The following is a 24,242-nucleotide window of genomic DNA, read 5'->3' as shown; positions in this document are numbered from 1 at the left end:
GAAATGTGCAATTTTAGGAACCGGAGCGCTCGATATTTTTCCGAAAATATTAAAATATTTATGTAAGATTATATGAAAAGAGTGTGTGTACTTAGTAGATTTTTTGTATATACCTGCCAAGATTAGATGGTTTGCTGGGACAGTTTTGTGGCATGCAAGATTTGGGCATAATGTTGTCGGCAAGGTATATGAAAATTGAGTTAAGTTTTCAGTTTCGTATAAACGTTAAAAATTATTTTTAAATAATATGTAAATGATTAATTCATGAAAATAAATGACTAATGCAATTTTTCATTTTTCCACGAGATGCAGCGATAATCTTGAGGAATTCACGAACAGGAGCTGCGCTCCGGTGCATTCCGGTCCATTTCGAGCGCTGGTAATATGGATTGCAATTTAGGATGGAATTGTAAATCCAGAGATTTCGGGATTAGCATTCTCGATCACAATCCTGGAGTCGATTAAAGTATCATTTTTGTTTAGTTTTTGTGCCATTGTAGATACTAGGTACCAAAATATACATAATTTATTAGATTTGGAAACATATTTCCATTATGATTCGGAAGTAGGGAGGAAGATTATATCATAGTTTATTGTGGTTGGGGAGTAAGGGTGAAGATTTATAATAATGAATGCTGTGATCCGCAGAAAATAAATCTCGATTTAAAAAAAAAATCTACAATCTTTATTATAACGATAAAAACCATTATGTCAACTAAAATTGTCTTACATTCGAAGAAAAAAAAATCAATATGGGTATATATTATATACATACATTTAGTGAAATAATTTTGACATAGGTATAAAATTATATAGATTGAAATATGTATTTTCCATAGATTTCAATATAGTTTTTATTCAGAAAACGGCACTATCTTTGAGTTACGTATTTTTATGAATTTCATAAAAATACAATATTTTTTTATCGAAATAACATATAAAAACTAATCCTCGGATTCCGGGATTCCCAAAAATATCAAACCTAGCACATCTATGAAGAACCTTTTTATGCTTACGTGTCAATATACTAAAACAATATTTGTAATAATGAGAGATGTGCCTAAGTACCTAAGAGGAAACAAATATTAATTAAGAACAACATTATAATTGTTTTAGTTTTCATTTCCAATTATTCTCCGCACGAGTGATTTTTCTCCCAAAAATAATTTGCCGTCCAAAATCGATTTTTATTTTTAAGCTTTTCTTATTTAGCAAAAAGTTTACTATTTTGCCTGGTCCATCGTTTTGAACCCTCTTAAAATTCCAAACTATTTACGCCCCGATTGTGGCTCAACCAGGATCCGGGACATGGACTTGTTTTCCTAGAATCTAGATGATCTCACTTGTATATAATTCTCACGGGTGCCAGCAAGATTTTCTCGCATGCCAAAGGTTCTCCATACAGACATACGAGTACGTATGATCAGAAAATGAGATACACCAAAATTTGGTAAAATTTTGGTAATTTGGTACCTATTTAATAAAGTCTCATTTCTTGTGATCCATATTCCTCTTTGACACTTTGAGAAACATTTGTATGAATGGATCATAATAGAATTTTACTCGATGGTTGGATGTTACTACTTGAATTCGTGCCCTGAATCAAGGTTCTTATGTTTTTTAATACAGCAAAATGTGCGATTATCATTATGAATTATTTCACGCGTTACTATAGTACGTATTCTATAGTGCAAAAATGGTGAGCCTTGACCTTCACCAGACTTTAAAATTATGTCACCAGTGGCGGCGGATGGTTTTAAAGGAAAGTTGACAAGATCATAAAATATTTGAAATTATATTAATGACTCGAGTTACCATAAATTGATTTAAAACCGACTTTATGATGTTGTCAACTCCAGTGTGTACGGTAGTTTAGGATACAAAATATAAGTATAATGCCGGGTCCACACTAGCAACATGTCGCGCGACAACCTCGATAAATTTTACGATAATTATCATACTTATCGTAAAATTTAACGAGGCTGTCGCGCGACATGTTGCCAGTGTGGACCCCCGGCATAATGTCCACCACTTTTTAAGATAAGATCTATTTAGCGTTATTTATGTAATCATTTTTCGTAAATGTATTAACAACTGAGTCATATACAAAATACTATCATGATCCCACGACTACGCATGTGTTTTTGTTATGTTTCCTTTTTGTGTACCTACGTAGCGTTATTGATGTCATATCAATGTGTATTAATAAGACTAAATCATATACCTTTTGTGTGAGGTATTTAATTGCTTTAGCTATCTACCTACTCGTGTATGTACATAGCAGTGGCGAAGGGTGGAGGCAAGTTGTTAAGATCCGACATAAATAATTCACACCTAACTTTGTCAGTCAAACTTAATTGATTTCATTGAAGTAAGACTACAATGTGTCGATAGTGTTTGTTGTTTTTTAAATTTCAATTAAACCCTGCTTAATCCAAGCCATAGTAGATAATAGTCAAAAAACATTCGTTTATCTTTTATTATATTTTAGATATTTTATAGATGGAAGAATATTTTTTATCGATTATGGTTTGGTTTGGGCGGGGATTAATGAAATTTAAAAAACTAATCTACACTATCAGTGTAATATGACGTATGCTTAACTCAACAAAAATAAAGAAGTATGGCTGAAACAATGTGCAATTTTTTTTCAGATCGCCATAGCATTCCTAAACTAGTATGACTTGATTTAAGCAAGGTCTAATTATTGAATTTTCGAAACTAACCAACTCATTCTGCAAATTATTTTATTCTTAGTTCAATGCAAACAAATAAGTACGATTTACAAAGTGTCGTGTTCACTATTTATGTCGAATCTTAACAACCTACCTCCACCCCTCGCCTTTGGTATCTACTTAAATATAGGTATGTATATTTATTAAAATAAAAATGTCGATTTAAAAAATAGAGTTTGGAAAATAATACACAAATAACCGCGATGATTTTATAATAATATTATGTATGCCTAAATAGTTATTATAACAATAATTTTAACTGGCACCCACTTGCTCTTCGAATTATTCTGAAAAGTTATTCTGAAATCACCTTTCATAATAATAGTATAAGAAACCTGATAAATCACTCAATGATGTGATTTTTAACACAACACAAGAAAATTTTAAATGGGTGAGTTGGTTACTACATTGTATCTACGTATTATTGAAGTACGCTTAAAATATAATCATGTTTAAATCCAAAGGGATACAATTACCTTGTACCAACATATAAATACATCAATTAAATCAAGCTGATAGTGAGTATACAATATATATATAATTATATATATTTCAAATGGATAATATCATCCAGTATGGATCTACTAGAAATCGTTGTTATTCACTGCGTCCAATGCAACTGGTGCGTTGCCCATCAGGTGGCCATTAGATATAATTAGCGTGTTATTTAAATGTGGTAATTAAATAATAATTAAAAGGTCAGCAGCGAATTGGTACACGTTGAAAATCCGGATGTGAATTTGACAGGCGCTCTTTGCATCCATGGGGTTGCTGCCAAAAGTTGGTAAGTCGATAATTTAAGTATTTTAAGTTAACAACGGATTATATGTCTATATTTAAATATTTACGCTAGAAAAAAAGGTCATATTATATGTAAGAATAGATTATAGAACATGCACATAAATCACAAATAAATTAGCATTATTCCTGATTTTAGCTGGCATGTCAAACTTTCAAATTGCAATCCCTAACTTTTGGCATTGTCATTGGCCAAAAGTTGGTAGATGTCGAAATCATGTTATAGAGTAATTATTATAAATTGAAGTTTGACATCCCCTCATTAGACATCGGATGACCTCGATTTTTTCTTCTAGCATACATATTTCTATAATATAGACACATAATCCGTTGTTAACTCTAAATGCCTAAATTATCTACTTACCAACTTTTGGCAGCCACCCCACGATATGGAAGTGTAGTAACCAATTTTGTTTAACTTAATTTATCTAAAAAAACTAATAGAACGTAACTATGAGAATTATAATAACACAGGTACAAATCAAAATCTTTAAAAATGTATAGGTATTAAACTCAGAACAAGATTTCAGCGAAAAAAATTCACGTCCACGGAATCCACTAAGACGCAGTTCTGCAGGTCTGTAATATTGAAAGATGTCTATACAATAGATATACCTACCTACATTTAGAATATGGCATATGTTATTCTCAAATAAGTTAATCAATTAGTATCGTCCCATAGTGTTTTATATTTTAATGTTATACTATTTTATCGATAAATAAAATTATTGGTTAATAATGAATAGTTTGATAGAAAATGGAAATGAAAGAGAATTAATAAATGGTTCATTTTGGTTTACTATCGGAATCTGTGATACTTCGACAAAGCTTAATGCTTCAATGACTAGTCGATAGAGTACCAGTTCTAAACAGAAAATGAAAATAAATTATTATGTCATGTAGGTACATAAAATAATACTATTCAATAAAAGTAGGTATCTACATTGCAACAAAAATGTTTTTGTTTTAATTCTAATGTGATTAATTATTAACAAAATATTTCATTTATTTATTACAGATGTTGTTTATAATAGAATATTACTGTAATTAGGTACTATAATTATTTTATTGCCATCGATTATTATAAAAATGGTTTGAGTATCTACTAAATTCTAATTATTATTTAGATAAATTCGATAACATCTTTTCAGCAAAAAAAAGATCAGCAACATCGATCAAAGTAAGCAGGTGTGCAGTAATAATGTGTAATAAGAATACTAACAAACATAATAAATTACAGACAATTTTGACTATCCAAATAACTAACAATAGATTGCGATATTACTCAGCATTTCGGAGATATACTTAGGTAAGTAGGTACTTACACAACTAGATGTAATAGCATCTCTAAAAAATACATACCTACACATAAGTAAGTGCAATTGCATATTACCCATATAATTATATTCTATTCCATGGATTTCAATTTATTTGTCCACCTTTTCTCATTTCAAAGTAGATGGGAAGTGGTAGAAATAAGGAATAAAAGAATACCACAAACCATAACCATGGTTCAAATCATGTTAATTCCATTAATCTGATATATTATGTACCTCTCATTTTGTATTTCTTGCTACTAAAATACAAAAGTTGGAATTTAACACAATAATAATCATTGGAGTATTTTAAATAATCAATATCTATCGAAAAACATTACTATGATTTTTTATTCCAAGATGTATCGTATGTGAATCATTGAACACACTATTTTTTGTGATTATTCTTTTCATTGCAATTTCGTTTGATAAATCCTTTAGCTAGAAAATTTGTAATGAGATTTTTAATTTAAAAATATTGATTTTTACAAAAATAAAGATTTACTTATTTAATTTGAAAAGTTTTTTATTTACTTACCTATATTATATTATATCAAATCAAGCTTCGGTAAGGCCACACAGATTCAAAATAATAATAATAATGTCGAAATTTAATGTTATTTCTGTGGCAGTTGACAATATACTCCTTTTAGCGAAAAAAACCGTTATAAAATTTTGAATTAAATAGGTACTTACTAACGATGCCGTTATATAACGATTCAGTAACATCTTCTCAATAACTATGTTCTATAATCTGTACAAAGTACGACAATCGGAAAACCGTTATTTTTTCCGGAACGAAAACCGGAACCGAAACGATATACTTACCTATATTTTTTTTAGTTGAGCGGGAACGAAAAAAATAACGGTTCGAAGCCCTGCTTGCATGTTTTATGTCTAGCTTTGTTAAGTCGGTTTCCGAAAAAATCGCAAAATATCGGTATTGAATCGAAAGAAAGTGTGCAAAGAGAGTGCCGATGTCAAAATATTGAATTATCGGTCAACTAGTATCATATACAATATGTTGACACCCCAAGCGCATGTGTCCGCCCTTGCAATAAAATTGTCCATGGCGAGCAATTAATATTCCAGTAGGTATAGCCAAAAAATGTGAAGAATTGCCAAAGTATTAAAATCATTGCAATAAAATAATCAGTACGTACTTATACATTTTTAGTAGTTATATTAAACAAGTAGGTATATTGAATGACAAGATGCAATAACACACCCAATGAAAATCGTCAGTCATATTTTTGCAATAACTTTATATGCACCTAAATAAACGAATACAAGTAAGTAATTATTTGGTACATAAAATTAATGTGAATCGATGTCGATGCGAAACAGAGATAATCGAGAGTAATTTTTGTCTTTTCATAAGTAGCTAATCGGCAATGACGAAACGAAGTGGAAAGAGTTAAAAAAGCCCTTCAGACAGCAGTGAAGCAACTCAGTCTCATGATGATACTGTATGATTAGCAATGAATATTAAAAAAAAAAACAAATAATGGATACAGGAATATATAATACCTATACATATTTAGGTACCTACACCTACCTAATAACAGATGAACGATGTTGGAAAATACCCAGGGGTCGAAATGAATCGGAACGCACCGGAGCGCCGTTCCGTTTCCTGAAATCGGTAAAATTATCGCTCCGTCTCGTGGAAAAAATAATTTGACCGTGTGAGCTAGATAGGTCATATAATAAAAAATCTAACACATTTATTTTTGTAAAATACTCAAAAAAATTAAAAACAACGAGTACCTAGGTTAATATCTTCAGAAAATAGTTGAGCGCTCCGGTTCGTTAACTTTTCCATTTCGAGCGCTGAAAATACCTTATTATATTATTATAAAGATAAAGCCTAAATATGAAAGTGAATTTGAAGGAAAGGTTACTGAGAGCGATGATAAAATTCGCTACCAATAATTTTGCTTTGGTGATTCACCTGCAGCAAGTTATACACATATTGTGCTTAGGGATTTATTCACCTGGCTTTTCATGCAATGAATCGTCTTTAAGTTTGATGATCACATACATATGATCATTCGTAAAATAGTACATGCGTAGGTACCTACTTCACCAAAACGAAACGTCAAAATACGTCGCCATTTTTTTTACAAATAATACTGCCAAAATTGCCAGAACTCCAAAGTTTAAACATTATATTAATTCCTTAGAAGAAAAGTGTTTTTCCATATTACTAAATTAATACTGCTAAATACACAAACACCGTTTCTCAATATTGACCATGTTCACTTCCTCTAATGTTAATAGTACCTATGTATTAAACATAATTTATGATGTTAAAAATAAAATAAGCAAATTTCAAAATACGTAACGACTATATTTTTATATTTAGATATAATATAATCATTTGTGCCCCCCCCCCCCCAATTATGATTATGACTGTCTAAAACAGTGGTCTCCAAACTCAATAATGATGTGAGCTACTTTCAGAAATTGAAATTGTCTGGCGAGCTACTTATACATATTCCTCCTATATATTTTTTTATCATCGTTCTTTGTCATACCATACATAATATTATTATATTACTTAAAATTAATAAATAAGGACATCAAACTTCTAATAAAACATAAAATTCGTATACATTTTAATTATTTATTTATAAACTAAATAATAGTTGAAAAATATTTTGAAATACGTGTGAGTAAAAGTAAAAATAATTATTTGTGAAAAGAATGGCATTCAATTTCCTCCACAATTTTTTCAATATACCTTGTCACTCAAATCCGAATGCAATTATCAAGATGTACATATATGAGTATGTTTCTATATTTACTTTTAAAAACCTTCGTAGTGGAAAACGTTGATTCACATAAAGTAGGTAGAACAAAACAATGCCTTCATTTTAAGTGCAAATCGAACTAAAATTGGATAGGTACTTTTCTGTTGGGACGAGAGGCCATACAGATTCTACAGTTGAGGCAACACTTTTAAGCGACACATCTCATTGAAATTCTGTCAATTTCATTTCTGATGAAGGGCCATCTTCTTAAAAATTTTCGACGATACAGCTGGATAGTTTTTCATTTCGGAGTCCAATAATAAAATTTGAGAGGCAAATTTATAAACGATAAAATATCCTACGCGAACTACCGAAAATGCCGCCGCGAGCGACCGTTTGACGATCACTGGTCTAAAATATTGTTGCATTCAAATTGACAACATCCTAAACCCAACTACTCATAAAGGTATAGAAAATAAATTACATTCTGATAATCGGTCACCTTTTCTGTGTGTGCACGTCTTTAGAATACAAAAATGCTCATATGACTCCATCTACGTATTTTTCCAAAGTCTGCATATTATTAAATAATGGCGACTAGTATGATGATGGTCTTGATGATGCACTTTCAATTTCAACCTATTTCGGACCGATCTAATTAGTTGGGCGTGCATAACTAATGTGTGTGAAATACTCACGTTCATCTGAATGCAGGTCACGATTTCAGAAAAATGGCTCAAACAATATTCTAAAAAACGGCGTTTAGTTGGTATATAATCTTTTTTTGCTAAATACTTTAAAAATGAAAGTGTTACGTTCGAGCCAGTGTTTATTTACCAGAGGGTTAATGCGGGTTTAGACCAGGGCTGTCAAAGGGCGCGAAAAACAAAATCTACTCAGCTTTTGTCAAAATCAATAATTAACGTCACTTATTGCAATGTCACCAAATACCGAATCGGTAAATTACTTATTAAATAAAAAGCAACAATTTATTTAAAAAATTGTTTCAATAATATTGTAAATATATGATAATATTACAGTGAGTTGAAAAGAACTTTATACAGTACCATAGCACACTTTAATTTTTGTCGTGTGAACGCATACATAGAATCTGAGTACAAAACTCTCATCATTTTGGATTTAAAAACAATTTCAATCAAGTACTCTAAGTAGATACGTATTAAGGCGAAGAGTAACGTTTTTGGCAAAGCCTTAATGTCATACATTATACAGATAACTTTCATTTTGAATAATCAATATGCATCCGACAAAACCAAAATATGGATTTTATTTTTTCTAAGTTGAAAGTAAACAGACCAATTAAAAAAAACTATATAAAATGCGTGTGATTTTTAATTGTTTTTCTATTAATAGAAACATCGTATTCTATGAATATTTATATTATCATTAAAATGTAGTTTGATAAGTTCTTTAAAGTGTCACAAAACAATTTTGGAAAACCTTTTTACTACTTTACATGACGTAATAAAAATAGATTAAATAAATAAAAAAATTCAAATTCACTCGCAGAAGCGTAATGCGTATAACATTAATAGGACCCAATATTTAACAGCAAGTAGGTATCTATAATATCGTTACCATATTTTTAACGTAACGTAAGATGATTTATAACTTCCAAAAATCATACAAAAACTTAATGACTTGCAGAAACTGATAAATTAAAATGATACAACATATTTATTGCAATTAAACATTCCCCGGCTAATGCGAATATATTTATATTTTAAAAATACAATACGATGGAAAAAAAAACAAATAAGATTAAAACAAATCATTTACCATCGAAGTAGTTACTATAACGGAGTTAACCACAAATTAATATTTAATTGTCGACATAATGAGTTTATGAAAAAAGAGACCGCATAAATTTATTGAAAAACTTTAGGCAGGTACTATTTATTCATATACAAAAAAAATATATGATGGTTTTCAATAACATTTCATTCGGTTTTGTTTAATAATAATTATGCTAAATTATCACAATGTAACAGCGCAAGCAATGACAAAATAAATTACTTAAACAGTGCAAAATATTATCAGACATAGCAATAAATATTTAGGAAACTATCAAATTTTAAATGTATCAAAAGCTATTAATTTACTAACTAATTACAATATAAAACGGTTAGACTACATTTAACAATAATTCAATTATTTAAATTTAAATAAACTGAATTTAATTAATCTACGACAATTTATACTTTACATAAGTATCAATATTTGATATAATTTAAACAATAAACGCATTGTGAGGCACTTAATAAATATAATGTAATTCAGAAGAAAGCCATGTATAATCTTTTCTTTTTTTCAATTCAAAATAGTTAATTGAATGGTACAGGTATATAATATAATATATAATGCAAACAATAATGTCAGTGTATCAACAATTAAAATAATTAAATAAACGCAGATTGCAAAAAAAATGAATTAGGGTAGTTAGTATTCATTCAATAATGAATTAAGAATGACTGATGAAATGCATTTTCCCCGATGATGAACCGCAATGCGATCATTCCCTTTCACTGAGATCACTGCACTGAATTAAAATTTCGCGGCATACCTACGTATCTATCACAGGAGTTATTCCGATCAATAATGCTGCTATTTTGTTTACGATTTTTTTAAATTTGAAATACCGCAGTGGGAGAGAAATGCTGTCAGTATAAATACTCCTCACCGCATCATCAAGTCATCATTCAGTCAACAGTTACATATAGATTAACATTATCTAGTTAAAAATAACATAGAAAATGCGATCTCTAGTAAGTAACTAGTTTAAATTTAATACATTGCGTGCATGTATACTTATTTTACAGTTTCTCACAGTTAGACATATTGATATTGCACCACGATTCTCAAAGTTTAAAAAAAACATATAAATCGCAATATTACATAGATACAATATAGTGAAATGTAAAAGGTCATGTGTATATTATTTTGTAATCGTTCATTTGCTCCAATTTCAAGTGTTTTTTTTTCATTTAAATTAAAAGTGGCGTCGAACTAGGTACCTAATTACTTAAAAATTTAAATTAAAATATGCTCCCTAAATTTCAAAGTTGCCTAAAATTCAAAGAACGTTTTCAAGTTTTTTTTTACTTCATCTGTCAACACCGCCACCAAGTTACTTTGATATATTTATTTATTATTCAAATAATATTTTTTCAAATTAATTTTATTTACATAAAATTATATGTACCTAGTGAACATGACAAATTCAAATAAACATAATATAATTAAGTGTGTATGTATGTAGATTAAATAATAAATACGAGATACACAACAATAATAATCGTACATATGAAAATAATTTGACAATTTAAATTAAAACAGACAGCATTTAAATAATTAATAAAATAACGAAACTATAATTTATCCTTTATTTAAATTAAGAGTCATTATAAACTAAAACCATTTTTATTATCATTGTTTTTTCATTAATATTTTGGATATAAAACAATTAATTTTAATTATGTTAGTTGTTACATTTTTTTTTTACTATTTTCACAATTCTATTTTTTTAATATTTCATAATATTGTCTTCTTTTTTATGGGACCTCATGACTAAGAATCTCGAAATACGTGGTTTCTATCGCAGGAATAATACAAAAATAATAAAAAAAAAATTGATACAATTAACTAAATAAACTAAGTCGATAAATGTGCCACTGTCTATGTTCATTGAGAAATTACGAATGGTTATTACGTATTACGCTATTAAGAAAAAATTGATAATTCGTAACTATGTCATGAATCTCATGATTGAAATGTCTAGAAGGAAATTTCAGACATCACGTACATCGGTTAATTATTATTGAGCCAAACCTGTCATTATCTTTATGAAATAAATTGAATGAAAAAAATACTTACACAAATTTTAATATGCAAGAAAAAAAATATTACATTTAATTTTCATGTATAACTTAACCCTAACCCTAACCAGCTTTCTTTGATTATTATAAATTTTCAATAATTAAAACTGATAGCTGGTACAATTTGATGGGTAATCAATAATTTCGATAATTAATTTGAAAAGTTTTATTTAAATGAAAAAAATGATTTAATTGTAAAACACTATTTCCACAGAATCTTATATTATAATACTTATTATGGATAATAGGAATAAGTATTGATTACATATTTTTACCAGTCGTATCTTAAATTCTTAAATATTAAGTACAACATTTTTTTAGAAATATACCTACATAATTAATATTTTTCTTACAGACTTTTATTGCTTTGTGCACGGTGGTGGCAATTTGTGCCGGTGACAAACTGGAAAATACTTACCTTCCTCCCAACAGTGCTCAAACTGCCGGTGGTAATGGAGCATTCTTAGCAGCACCTTCCTTCGGGAACAAGCAAGGAGGAGGGTTCTCTGGAAACGGTCAGTCTGGCCAATACAACCAAGGAGGACACGGAGGACATGGAGGACAAGGAGGAAACGGTGGAAATCATGGAGGTTTCGGAGGACATGGGGGACATGGTGGACAATCTGGATTCGGTGGAAACCAAGGAGGATCTGGAGGCTCAGGATCCGGTTCATTCGGTAAATCTCAAGGATACAACCAAGGTGGCCAAGGAGGACATGGAGGTCAAGGAGGATATGGTGGAAACCAGGGAGGATCTGGAAAAGGATACAACCAAGGAGGTTTCGGAGGATCAGGCTCTGGATCAGGATCATTCGGTAAATCTCAAGGATACAACCAGGGTGGCCAGGGAGGACATGGAGGACAAGGAGGAAATGGTGGACAAACTGGATTCGGTGGAAATCAAGGTGGTCACTCTGGATCCGGTTTCGGACAGGGTGGAAACTCTGGATCTGGATATTCTGGATCAAATGGATACAACCATGGTGGAAACAGTGGTAATTCTGGACCCTCAGGATCTCAAGGCGCCTACAACCAAGGTGGACATGGAGGCGCTTCAGGAGCTTACAGCCAAGGAGGATTCAAGTCCCAGGGACAAGATATTCCAATTCTTACATACAACAATGAAAACAACGGAGATGGAAGCTACCACTTCAAGTAAGAATATTTCATTCAACAATACTTACCCACTCTTTTAATTATTTTTTTTCATCAACGTGTTTTTAAACTGAGTATTTTTCATTTACCTACTAATATAAGATACCCTATATTATGTACCTAATTAATTGATGAGAATGAGAGTCCTTTCTTCTGATATTTTTAAACAATTACAAACAGTTTAATAAGTGAGAAATTGTATATTCCAGAATAGATTATGTACATACGTTAATCACCATTTATTGACGACTACCCCCTCCCTCCGCCCTATACAATATTTAATGCGCCGTAAAATAACTTGACGCCACCTACAAAATCATTGCAAACACGCGCGAATTTATATTTACTCTTAAGAGTGCTAATTATTGGTCTGACTATTTTTTTGTATTTCAGCTATGAAACCGGAAATGGCATCAAGGCTGAAGAGAGCGGTCACCTCCAGGGAGATGCCCAAGTTGCCCAAGGCGGTTTCTCCTTTGTCGCACCCGATGGCGGAGAATACTCAATCACTTACACTGCTGATGAAAACGGATTCCACGCAGAAGGAGCCCATCTTCCCACACCACCCCCAATCCCAGAAGCTATTTTGAAGTCCATTGAGCAAAACGCAAGGGAAGCTGCTGACCCCAACAGGTCAGACCAATTATTTTTATTGCGCCATTTAATGTGTTTTGCGTAGTTTTAAAATGTGTCTTGATCCAGGATATTAACGTTTACTGTGTTGTCACTTCTCTCGTATAGATAATCTCCCACTGAACAAAGGTTGAACAATAGCATGCATAGCTTCTCAAACATTTTGTACTACAGTCGCACTCAGTTATTACGATCACGGATATAGCGAGATCTCGGATGTAACGGGGAAACATTCGTTGACATTTTAGTTTATGATATTCTCCATACATTTGTTCACTTTTATAACGAGCTACTTATTGGATGCACCGAGCTAAAATATGGTCAAATTTTTTCTTAATACTGTTAATGTGTCGATTTCGAAACATTTCGACCCTAAGCAATAAAATCCGACCGGACAGGATGCCGCCGGAATCGGATTATGTTTATGACACTAGTTAAGTGTCTAAGTACCTACCTAATTGGTGTTTTCACCGACAATTTTGAAAAAGTATACACGCATATGGTTGAAATTGCATGTAAACAATCCCAAGGTTTGTGAAGTCGCTAGATACCTACCAGCGTTCATTACAATAAACATCATCTTTTGTAGTTTATGAATGCCATGCTTGTTTCGGGGAAAAATTCTAATTGTGTATTTTTGTTTGAATTGCGACTTTTTGTGTTTGTGACCAGTCATTTAAAAATACCTATTCTCTGATATAACGAGTAACGCTTATTACGAGCAAATTCAGTCGGTCCCATCTTCGTTTTAATAACCACGTTCGACTGTATATAAAACAAATTATCGCGGCCCATCAACTTGAATGTGAATAGAGATAGTTATTTATTTTAGTATAATAAAATATACCCATGCATGGCATCAGTTCATCATGCAAGAGAAGATAGGAAGTAAAGGGACCGGAAAAAGCACATTTCTTGGCTGAAGAATATGAGGTTTTACTAAAGCTGTAGTGAATAGAATATAAATTATCAAGAACCATTTTATTATATTTTAAATATATTAAATAAGAATACTTAAGCCTAGGAAAAACTGAAACGAAACAATCATTCGATCCAAAAACGATTCAGAACCAATTATAATAATGATATATTGGTATTATTTTTTATACGATTGTTATAAGTATATTAAATGTTTATGGTATTAATATACATAATCTGATCTCAGTTACCATGTTCTTCAGTTACTGTCTAAAATAATATGCCTGGAATCACCATTTTTCATTAAATTTCTCTATTTCCACTCCCGAATACGGATGGGTTGAGCGAACGACTGACAACCAACTGTACTGTAAAAATATATTTAAATACGATATATAATAATATGCATAACGAAATATTGTATTATTTGTGTTTTAATTGTTTTAGACAACACTCAGCTGATGGCGATGATGGTTCATACAGGGAGGATTACACCTCATCCGGTCCATCAGGATCCGGCTCATTCGGATCCCACTCTGGATCAGGTCCCTCCGGATCCCACTCTGGATCAGGACCCTCCGGATCAGGATCATTCGATAACTCCGGATACCATTATTAAAGATTATCGAAAAAGTATGCCATTTATATTTAATGAATGTCCAATGTGCCAAACAAATGAATAACAAGCAAACCGAAACAAACGGAATTCAATTGTGCAATAAATTATAATATATGTATTTAATTATAATAAGTAAGTTAAAGTCATATTTTTATATCGAAATATCTTTATTATTTATGTATCTTTTTATTTTTTTATGACTGATGAATATTTATTTTTCTAATCCATAAAAAACAATCTGAAATATATTTTCTTATAATATACAGAATCCTAAATTTACACTAAAATAATATTTAGGTATATATTTTTACCTACCACTATTATCATACAATAGTCAACATAATATACATATTGTGAAATATGAATTATTTATTACCTACCTATTGTAATTCCTCACTGAATGTTTTTACCAGTTTTATTATTTTTGTTTAATTTATCTGACTTTATATTACTGTACCTATTTGTACCTATGTCTTATAGTATTTAAGATATAACTAAATTTATCAATAAATTATTTTTTTAGAATATTTCTGGCTTTATAATTTCTTCAAACTATACCTATAAAATAAAGAATATACTTTTATCTACCTAAGTCATGGCCCCCTTTGTGGGCTCTAGCCTAGGGAGCCGAGCTTAGGGAGGGCCCGGCGTGGTGGGTAGAACAGTTAAGTGAGATAAGCGTACGTCACAAATTTCCTCTAACTCTAAAAAAGTCTTTATAGACAACTTATTAAAACTTATTAAAAACTATTTATTAACAATTTAAAATATGTGACAACGATGAAATTTGGTGTGATACGATGATTGATATAATTAAATGGTAATTCACGTATAGAGTTTTATTTTATAATTCTTTTTAGTGTGTTTCCTGACTAATAAAAATGACTAATCATCCAATATGACGATGGCCTCATGTTACTTGGATACCATGAAAGGGGGTTGCGAATACAAATCATCGCTAAAAATACATGGAATACCCTTAATTTTACGTCGAGGAACCCTGGGGTTCCGCAGTATACCATTCGGGGAACACTGCTGTAGAATATCACACCGCCTTTAACCTTAGCGATAGGTAGGGGGGCCCGCCAACAATCCTGGCCTGGGGGGCCACTACAAGTTATGGGGGTCATGACCTAAATACATACCAAGAAAGTAGTTAAAATTTATTAACACTTACTATAAGATGTCTACCTAAGTATACATTGATAACAACAAACAACACATTGCTGGACATTTTAATCAAAGTATATGGCGATAGGAGAAAAATATTTATTTTATATGATGACGAAGCGTTGATAATAATAATCTAAATGGCATTGTCTCCATGTTGTATCTTCGTAAGATGAACAGCAAATATTATGAATATTATAAAGTATAAAATGTTTGGTTTTATTGTATGCAAAAAATAAGTATTAGAGACATCTAGTAAAAGGACCTCTCGTCCGAATGGAGTGAATTTTCATTGCACTTTTATTTAAAGAGAACTTCACCCGTCTTGTATTTCTTCTACAGCCCATATGAAAAGACAATATGTAATGATGATTAGATAAGCAACCAATAATAAACACTTCAGTATTATTATTTAGTTGAAGAATCCTCTAAAATCATTTATATCTCCACTCGTGTTAGTAATATCAAAAAGTGGCAACATTGCTCGAGTTAGAAAATCTAGAATGAAAACATATTGAAAAAAATGAAAACATTTTGAATTCATTCGTTCGGAAAATTAATTCAAAATTCATTGGTAAAAACTTTAGTCAAACAAAACTAGAGGAATTAATCAACATTAACGGCCCACGTTCACCACGTAGGTTAAAATGGAGATTTTATGGTATTTTCAGAGCATAAGTCTGGACATTCCTTAAACGTTGTAGATAATCTATTTATATAATTTTGAACCCTTGTTATCCTTTATATTTATTTTAAACATTTGATGACTGCATAAAGTATTTTTATTACATAAAATAGTATTCTTTTGAACCTCTCGATCGAATCTTTTAGAATATAGTCATATTTCAGTACATCCATGTACACTGTACTGTGCAGTGGTACTTAGATTCTTTAGATGTATTAATTTCTAAACGCATTTATAAAACCATTAGTAAAATTGTTGTTAACATTATATAGTGAAATATTTACGATAGAAAATTATATTCATAATCTCTGTGATCCAAAATTTTACAAGAATTATGCATTTTATTATTCAAAAAATGGGCAAAATTAACACATTTGAAGATAATTTTAAAGATACTGATTATAAACTATGTCTTTGACCATTCAAATGTGACAAAACATCCTACGAATAATGATTGTTTTATAATAATTATTGACCTAAGAATAAGGTAATGAATAAATGAAATCTTATTTAGGTTAGGTCTAGGGATCCCGAGCTATTTTTGATAGGTACCTATAAATCCCGGGATTGATTTTTTATCAATTTTTATGGAACATAAAATAAAAGCGAAAATATAACAGAAAAAATACTTTTAATAAAAAATAACTACATTAGAAATAAACTGAGTTTGATTGAAGTTTGATTTATACCCATATGTAAGTTGATTAATTTTATTTTTTCACATAAATTATTAAAAATGAGAAAGATTGGCAAAAAACAATGCTTCGCACTTTTAACAAAGTAATTCCACCATGATCTCATACGTTTTACGGCAATTTCATATTTGGCTGACTAATTAGATTTATGGAGCGGAAAGGCCATAAATACGCCATGATTATTTGCTTTACTATTTTAAATCTCGCTAATCCATTCATTAAGTCTTTACTCTATCTCTATCAGAAACAGCAATCTCGTATTAAATTCACGATATTATATATATATATATATTTAATATTATTTAGTCCATTAAACTTATGTATTTCCAAGATTTAACGTAGATATACAATATTAATAATAAATGTCTTAAATATTATAAATTATACTAGATTTATTTTTGACCGATTTTATCAATGTTATGTGTAAATATAAATTTTTTCATATTAACAATGAAAAAAAATGCCAATCCCGGGACCAGTCCCGGGATCCCGGGATCGTCAAATTGTAATCCCGAAACCCCGGGATCAGAATTTTGGCTCGGGATTGGATTCCCTAGTTAGGTCCCAATATTTAAGCTCGATTTGATATAAATAAAAAAGGATTTCAAGTTATACACATTTATATTTTCTATAAAAATCGACGTTTTTCAAAATAGATATAAAAAATATTAAAACTATGAATTAGTCAAAAATCTAAACGGTTAAAAATTGAAAACTTAATTAACTAAATTTTAATAATAAATAAAACCATAAAAATTAGGTAATAATAACGTAACCTATGTACCAAATATGTGACAAATTCTTTTTTTTTACAATTGTAAGTTTCTCTTCGACTTAAAAAAAAGATACATATTTATTAATTAATACAGTTGAAATTGTAAATTATCAAAAAGAATTCTCAAATAGCAAGCTTCGTATTTTTCCGCTAGGTTTTCTGTTGGCATATAGGATCCCCCTTTTTATTTTATACAGAAGACTGGAATGCCGTAAAGTAAAATAGCGGGACTGCGTGCTGTCGATATTTAAACCATACGTCTGAAACGATATTTTTTTTTCAAAATGCATCTTATTATATTTTTAAATACACAATCTCCTAATAGACACGCATATATGACAACGTTTTTATTAGCTCGTATTCTTATTTGTCCAGTGGTTGTTTGTCCGGTACAAATCTTGTAATCGATTTTAGCTTACTTCCCGACTAGCCGTATTTGAAACTTTTAGAATATATCAGAACACGATGCCAATGCATTCTTTTAATACTTTTAGCCATCTTTAAATCGAATTGAATTCATTTTCAGTTAATTCTGTTTTGTATGAAAAGTTATTTCGGAAATAATCCGTAATCCAATCCACTATCATTGGTTGCTAAGGAGGTGGTCCTAGCAACTAAATTATTAATATATACGTGCGTTGCTATGGAAATCAAAATGACACGTCAGTATTCTATATTTGTTTGTTTGTTTGTTTGTTTTGTATTTACTTCATATCAAGTACAAGTTTGAGCATATTGAGCATAATAATTAAAACAGAAAATTTAAAAACTTTGTAGGTATATAAAAAGTTCTTTTTATCTTGTAATTATTTATTTTTTTAAATTTTAAAATGGCTTTTTTCAAGTTATCATCATTTATATTTTTATAAAAATCGATATTTTTTAAAATAAATATAAAAAATATTAAAACTATGAATTCGTCAAAAATCTCTTAGGGTCAGCATATAAGACTAAATAAACTAAATTTTAATAATAAATATGACCATAAAATATAATGTAATAATATGATGTGGTCCTGTGACAAATTCACATTTTATAACATATTTTTACAATTGTAAGTTCATCTCTGACTTAAAATTAAAAAAAAATCTTTTTGACGTTTTCAGATACATTATGTATTAATTCATACAGTTGAAATTGTAAATTAACAAAAAAAATTGTCTCAAATTAGAAGCTTCGTATTTTTCCGCTAGGTGCCTCTAGTAGGTAAAGACATCGTCTTAATTTAATTTAATAAAGTCTGTCGGTTTTTTAAAGACATTTTCGAAATATTAACACGATATCTACCGATTTTATTAGTGTATATAAATAAATTTAAAAAAACATAGTTTTCGACAGTCAAGTGGCTACCCTATCCAGTCGCGCACCCGGGGGGGCAAGGGGCCCTGGCACCCCCCAAACATAAAAATTATCAGAAAGATTTTAAACATTGAAATTGAAAGGCAATAAACTATACCTTAGGCTTAGACAAATAAAAGCACGGCAAAAAAAATGATTTGTAATTTTCCAGCACCCATTTTAGAAAAATGTCTTAGATTTCAATTTCTAACACAAAATTTCGAAACACTAATGTCGGGTTTTTTTAGAAACTCAATCCCTAATGGAACTGTCAAAAAATTCTCGGTGTCCATCCGAATTCCGGAGTGGTGTAGGTCATGGCTGGGGAGGGCTAACAGGGCTCTAGCCTGGGGCCCCGGGCTGTTAGGGGCCCGGCGTTTGGGGTTCACCAGATAAGTGAGATAAACACACAAATTAGCTTTAATAGTAAAAAAAGTCGCCTGCGGCGCTATTATACTTCATGGCCATGAAAATTTTAAATTATTTAATTGTGCAATATATTTTCTGATTATTATGTGTCAATACTCGACAGCTCCATTATTAAAGTAGATGTATTAAAAATCGCCAATAATTCAGTGTATAAGTACCCTGAATTTGAACTAAACCACAATTTGAAAAACGTTAATGTAGTGTTTCACACTGCCTTTACTCTTGGCGGTAGGTAGGGGACCAGCCAAATATCCTAGCCTGAGGGCCCGTTTCAGGATGTGGGGGGCCATGGTGTAGGTACACCGAGTGCAATAGACAAAATACCGATAAACGAGAAATTAGGCTGTGTTGTGTTGAGTAGGTTTGTGTATAAGTTAAATGCAATAATACTTTTTTGTCCATTTTCAATTAATATTTTTGGAACCTCAATATTAAAAAACCAAAAATTTACGATAAACATTCGGCAAAAAGAACGACTACACCCACTACAGTCGGTGGTGATGTAATTCAAAATAACATTTTTTTAGTGGAATTCGGCATAAATATTGTAGCTCTCTAGACCAAGCGGGTAGCACAGCCGATAGTATTTGAGTAATGTTTTAGCATACTAGGCGCACATGTCCAGCATAGTCGCTGTTAGTCACTTCCAATCCGCCAGTCGCTGAGGACACGCTCAACAGTTACCGCCACTATGCTTCCAATTTAGTAAAAACTAGGAGAAACTCTACAAATTTGCAGCCGTGTATTGTGAAAATATGTAAAAAAAATAATTATATGAAGAAGAAAAATAGCCTATGGGACTAATTTACTTTCTCCTCTTTGCCCCCTCCTCCATATTAAATCCTGGGTGCGCCACTGACCCCATCCATTCTTTAGATAAGTTTGTAGGTCTGTAGTCTGTACTTTATTACTTTTTCAAAAAATGACGAATAACTTCATCTATCGATTATTATTTGAAGCTTTAAGTAGAGTTATGCACCATACTACAGAATCGGTTGATAACCAAGGTAATAATATACAAAAACATATTGTAGTGATGGTTACCTACGAAAGATGCTGCTATAAGCAAGGTGTTTTAATAATATCGTTTCCCAACTGAATTTGGAATTTAAATTACTATTTCATCCAAAAACTATAAATTAAGTTTAATGATTTAGAAAAATCAATGTTTACAAAAATAAATACAAATACATTAAACTAATAAACATTACCATAAAATAATATTATGTACTTACACACTTTTATATATTTTTTTAATTGTAAAAAAATCTTTCAAACATAATTTTTCTTTTTTTTTTGATATTTGTATTGATTAATTAAAACACAATAACATACAATGTACTGATAAAATATGATTTTTAATGCATATTTTATACTGTTTTTCTTTAAATTGTAAGCACTATGCCCCCCCTTAATTTTGCAAAAAAAAAATGTATTACTTACCTATGAATATTTCTGGATGAACTCTCACTTGGAGGCTCTGTTATGATGCTCACTTGAAGGCAACTTGTACAGATCGTAATAATATTATGTTAGTTATAATAGAGTTATTGACTTTAAACCTAATTAATACCTTCAATTATTGTCCACTCACCACGATATGTAGACTCTGTTATCATTTCATCAGTTTAGTGACATTGTTTACTCTTGTCTGCCTCCTTCCAGTGCATAATAAATTATTAATAAACTATTTCGTCTCTGTTCTGGCAGAACACACTAACTGGAGAATACTAGTTTTGAGTAATTTGACTTTGAAGTTGTTGAAATGTTTTAAATGGTCTATCATGTGAGTTTATTAAGTAATCGTGAAAAGGATGACTTTAAAATAAAGACTGTTTATTTATTAAGAAGGTTTCCAGACGGTAAAGTTTGAAATAAGGAACATTTTGGTATAACTAACTCAATATGTAATTTTTTCGAATTAGTGTCTTCTGCCAGAACAGTGACGATTTGTTAACTCATTCTTTACATTTATCCAATATATCATACTCTTAGGACTTGGACGCACAGGCACTGTAGTTGTAGCGCATCGACACAGGTCTTACCTGATTCCAAATGCATCCAATTAGAATCTCCAGTTGGATAAAAAAATCCAATTTGAAATCACTGTCATGTATTGTGGTGTTTATTTGTGTAAAAATAAAACATAGGTGCAATTTTTAAACAGGAACATACGTTTATTCGAAATGAGTAGAATACAAAATGGTTTGAAGTGATCACCAGGAGTGTTGTTCAACCAGCCTTGGCAGAAACACATACAAATAAATTACATTTGTGCCTCAGCAAAATTCACAATTTGCCAAAAATCACTCATCCCACCATGTTCCCGAGATGGGGTCCCACTCATTCCCACAATTATATATTACATACTATTTTAATATTATAATAATTAGCAACATCTATATTAATATTCTTAATGGATAATGCCAATTCCACAGTAGAATATGGAATATATATATATTAAGGAATGATAAATTTAATGAAAAAAAGTGTTTTTCGAACCCACTATCCTGTGAAATCGCGAAGGAAGGTAAGATTCAAAAATACACCTTTGAAACACAAAGCGAGAAAATATTAAACTAGATAATATAGAACAGTAATATATTAAGATCTAATTTACACATGAAAAGTAATTTTAGAGAATAAATTTAATGATGATTAATGTGAAATTAGACATGTCCATCATTGACCTCAGAATCGACTCAGTTTTACAATATAGAGCTATTTCCGTTGCTCCAGCACCCAGTGTCGTCCCGTGAGGATAGGCAGGTCATGCAATACATAGGGGAGGCATATTATAAATGGCTGCGAATGATTACGAATTATGAATAAAGACAGTAGACATGTAAGGGATTGTGCGTGGACTTTTACGGTGCGATTACTTGCACGGTCTTTACCTCGTGAAAGCCTGTGCGCTCCGGGATGTACGTAGAAATGCCTACATGTAAAGTCCGCTTACGTTAATTTAAAGATTTTTGTTGCATTTGTCTATTTATGTTAGCCAACAATTAAAAAAAAAATAGTTACCCAACGAATTTGCGGATAATTTGAAACCAAAAATGAAAGGGGATGACATTCTTAGTCTGCCTATAGGCAGCACTTTGCCTAGGGATGTCATTGCCACGGGTGATTTCACGATGAGAGTGAATAAAATCCAACTCTCAGGCATCATCCGATGATATGCCCAAGTAGGTAACTAACGACATCCAGTAGAGATATTACTTCTCAAAACAAAAACAAAAAATCAAGACTTTTGAGTTATTAACATTATAATATTTTAGGCAAAAAAAAGTTAATTTGTTCCAAGAATATTCCAGGAATGTCACAAGACCACTGACAAGTAAAGGATACTTAAATGAATCCAATAAGTGACCTGATTATTTCTATAAAAATTTAGTTGAATTTACATGTCCATATTTAATCACTCCCTCTGCATGGGGGTCTAGAACGATTTGGCACCGGGACAACTGGACGCCACGCAATTCGAAAATAAATAGACGTTAGGTACTTATAGGTACTTTTAAAAAAAATATTTAATATTATTATTTAATATTAAATTATTATATTATGATTTAATAATTGGTAAGAATTTAAATATGCACACGTCAATAATGATTTAATCGTGCATATGTTTAAGTTCCAATGAAAAAAGAGTTCTTTATTTTTATATAAAGCCTTAGGCATGGTAATTCTCAGTCCGCAATAAAAAAAACATTATGTTAAGCGTAAGATGAATTAAAACTACTAAGTAGTAGATATAAACTGATTAAAATTCCTCGTCTACGTTCTGTATACGTGTCTACGACAAAGCGGCGTCCAATTGTCCTGGCGTCCAGTTGTCCCATTCCCTGTATAGTGCTCAATAATGATTTAATACTTTATTATTTTTTTAGATGATTTTTTCGATTTGATCAAATTAATTTCTATAGATTTACAAATAATTTTTAAACAATTTTTTACCTTCGTATTATGGTTAACAACCATTCTTTTTGCCTATAATTCAAATAGTGGCTTCTACAATGACTAACATAATAACCATCATAAAATGAAGAAACTCAGATGCATCGCTGTTAAAAATGTCGGTGATCATACAAGAAACGAAGATTACTGAGAAATTTGCAAAGTCGAGAATGTATGTGGTCAGATGAGGAAGACAAACAAAAAAAATTTAGAGTACACACGTGTGTAAAGGATGGGAGTAAGATTCTATACATTGTGATGTTGCGGTAGGTCGGTAGATTCGTTGAAAATATGGAATGATTACTGGAAGTCAATTACCAGAAACCTGAATAGAAACAGACTCAGTAAGATAAAGATACTGCTT

General features: G+C 30.9%; 1 protein-coding gene across 1 annotated transcript; it reads left to right on the top strand.

The window, feature by feature from the left end:
* The first annotated feature begins 170 nt into the window (after positions 1-170).
* On the top strand, positions 171-14,826 carry LOC147079543 (uncharacterized). Its single transcript, XM_085960865.1, has 4 exons — positions 171-184; positions 11,934-12,656; positions 13,050-13,289; positions 14,655-14,826. The coding sequence occupies exons 1-4, from the start codon at positions 171-173 to the stop codon at positions 14,824-14,826; spliced, it is 1,149 nt and encodes a 382-aa protein (XP_085816991.1).
* The last annotated feature ends 9,416 nt before the right edge of the window (positions 14,827-24,242 follow it).

The sequence above is a fragment of the Rhyacophila brunnea genome, unplaced genomic scaffold, assembly GCF_057557595.1.
Source record: "Rhyacophila brunnea isolate RB1 unplaced genomic scaffold, BYU_Rbru_1.0 scaffold_1, whole genome shotgun sequence".
NCBI classification, from domain to species: Eukaryota; Metazoa; Arthropoda; class Insecta; order Trichoptera; family Rhyacophilidae; genus Rhyacophila; species Rhyacophila brunnea.
This window is presented reverse-complemented; position numbering and strand designations above follow the sequence as displayed.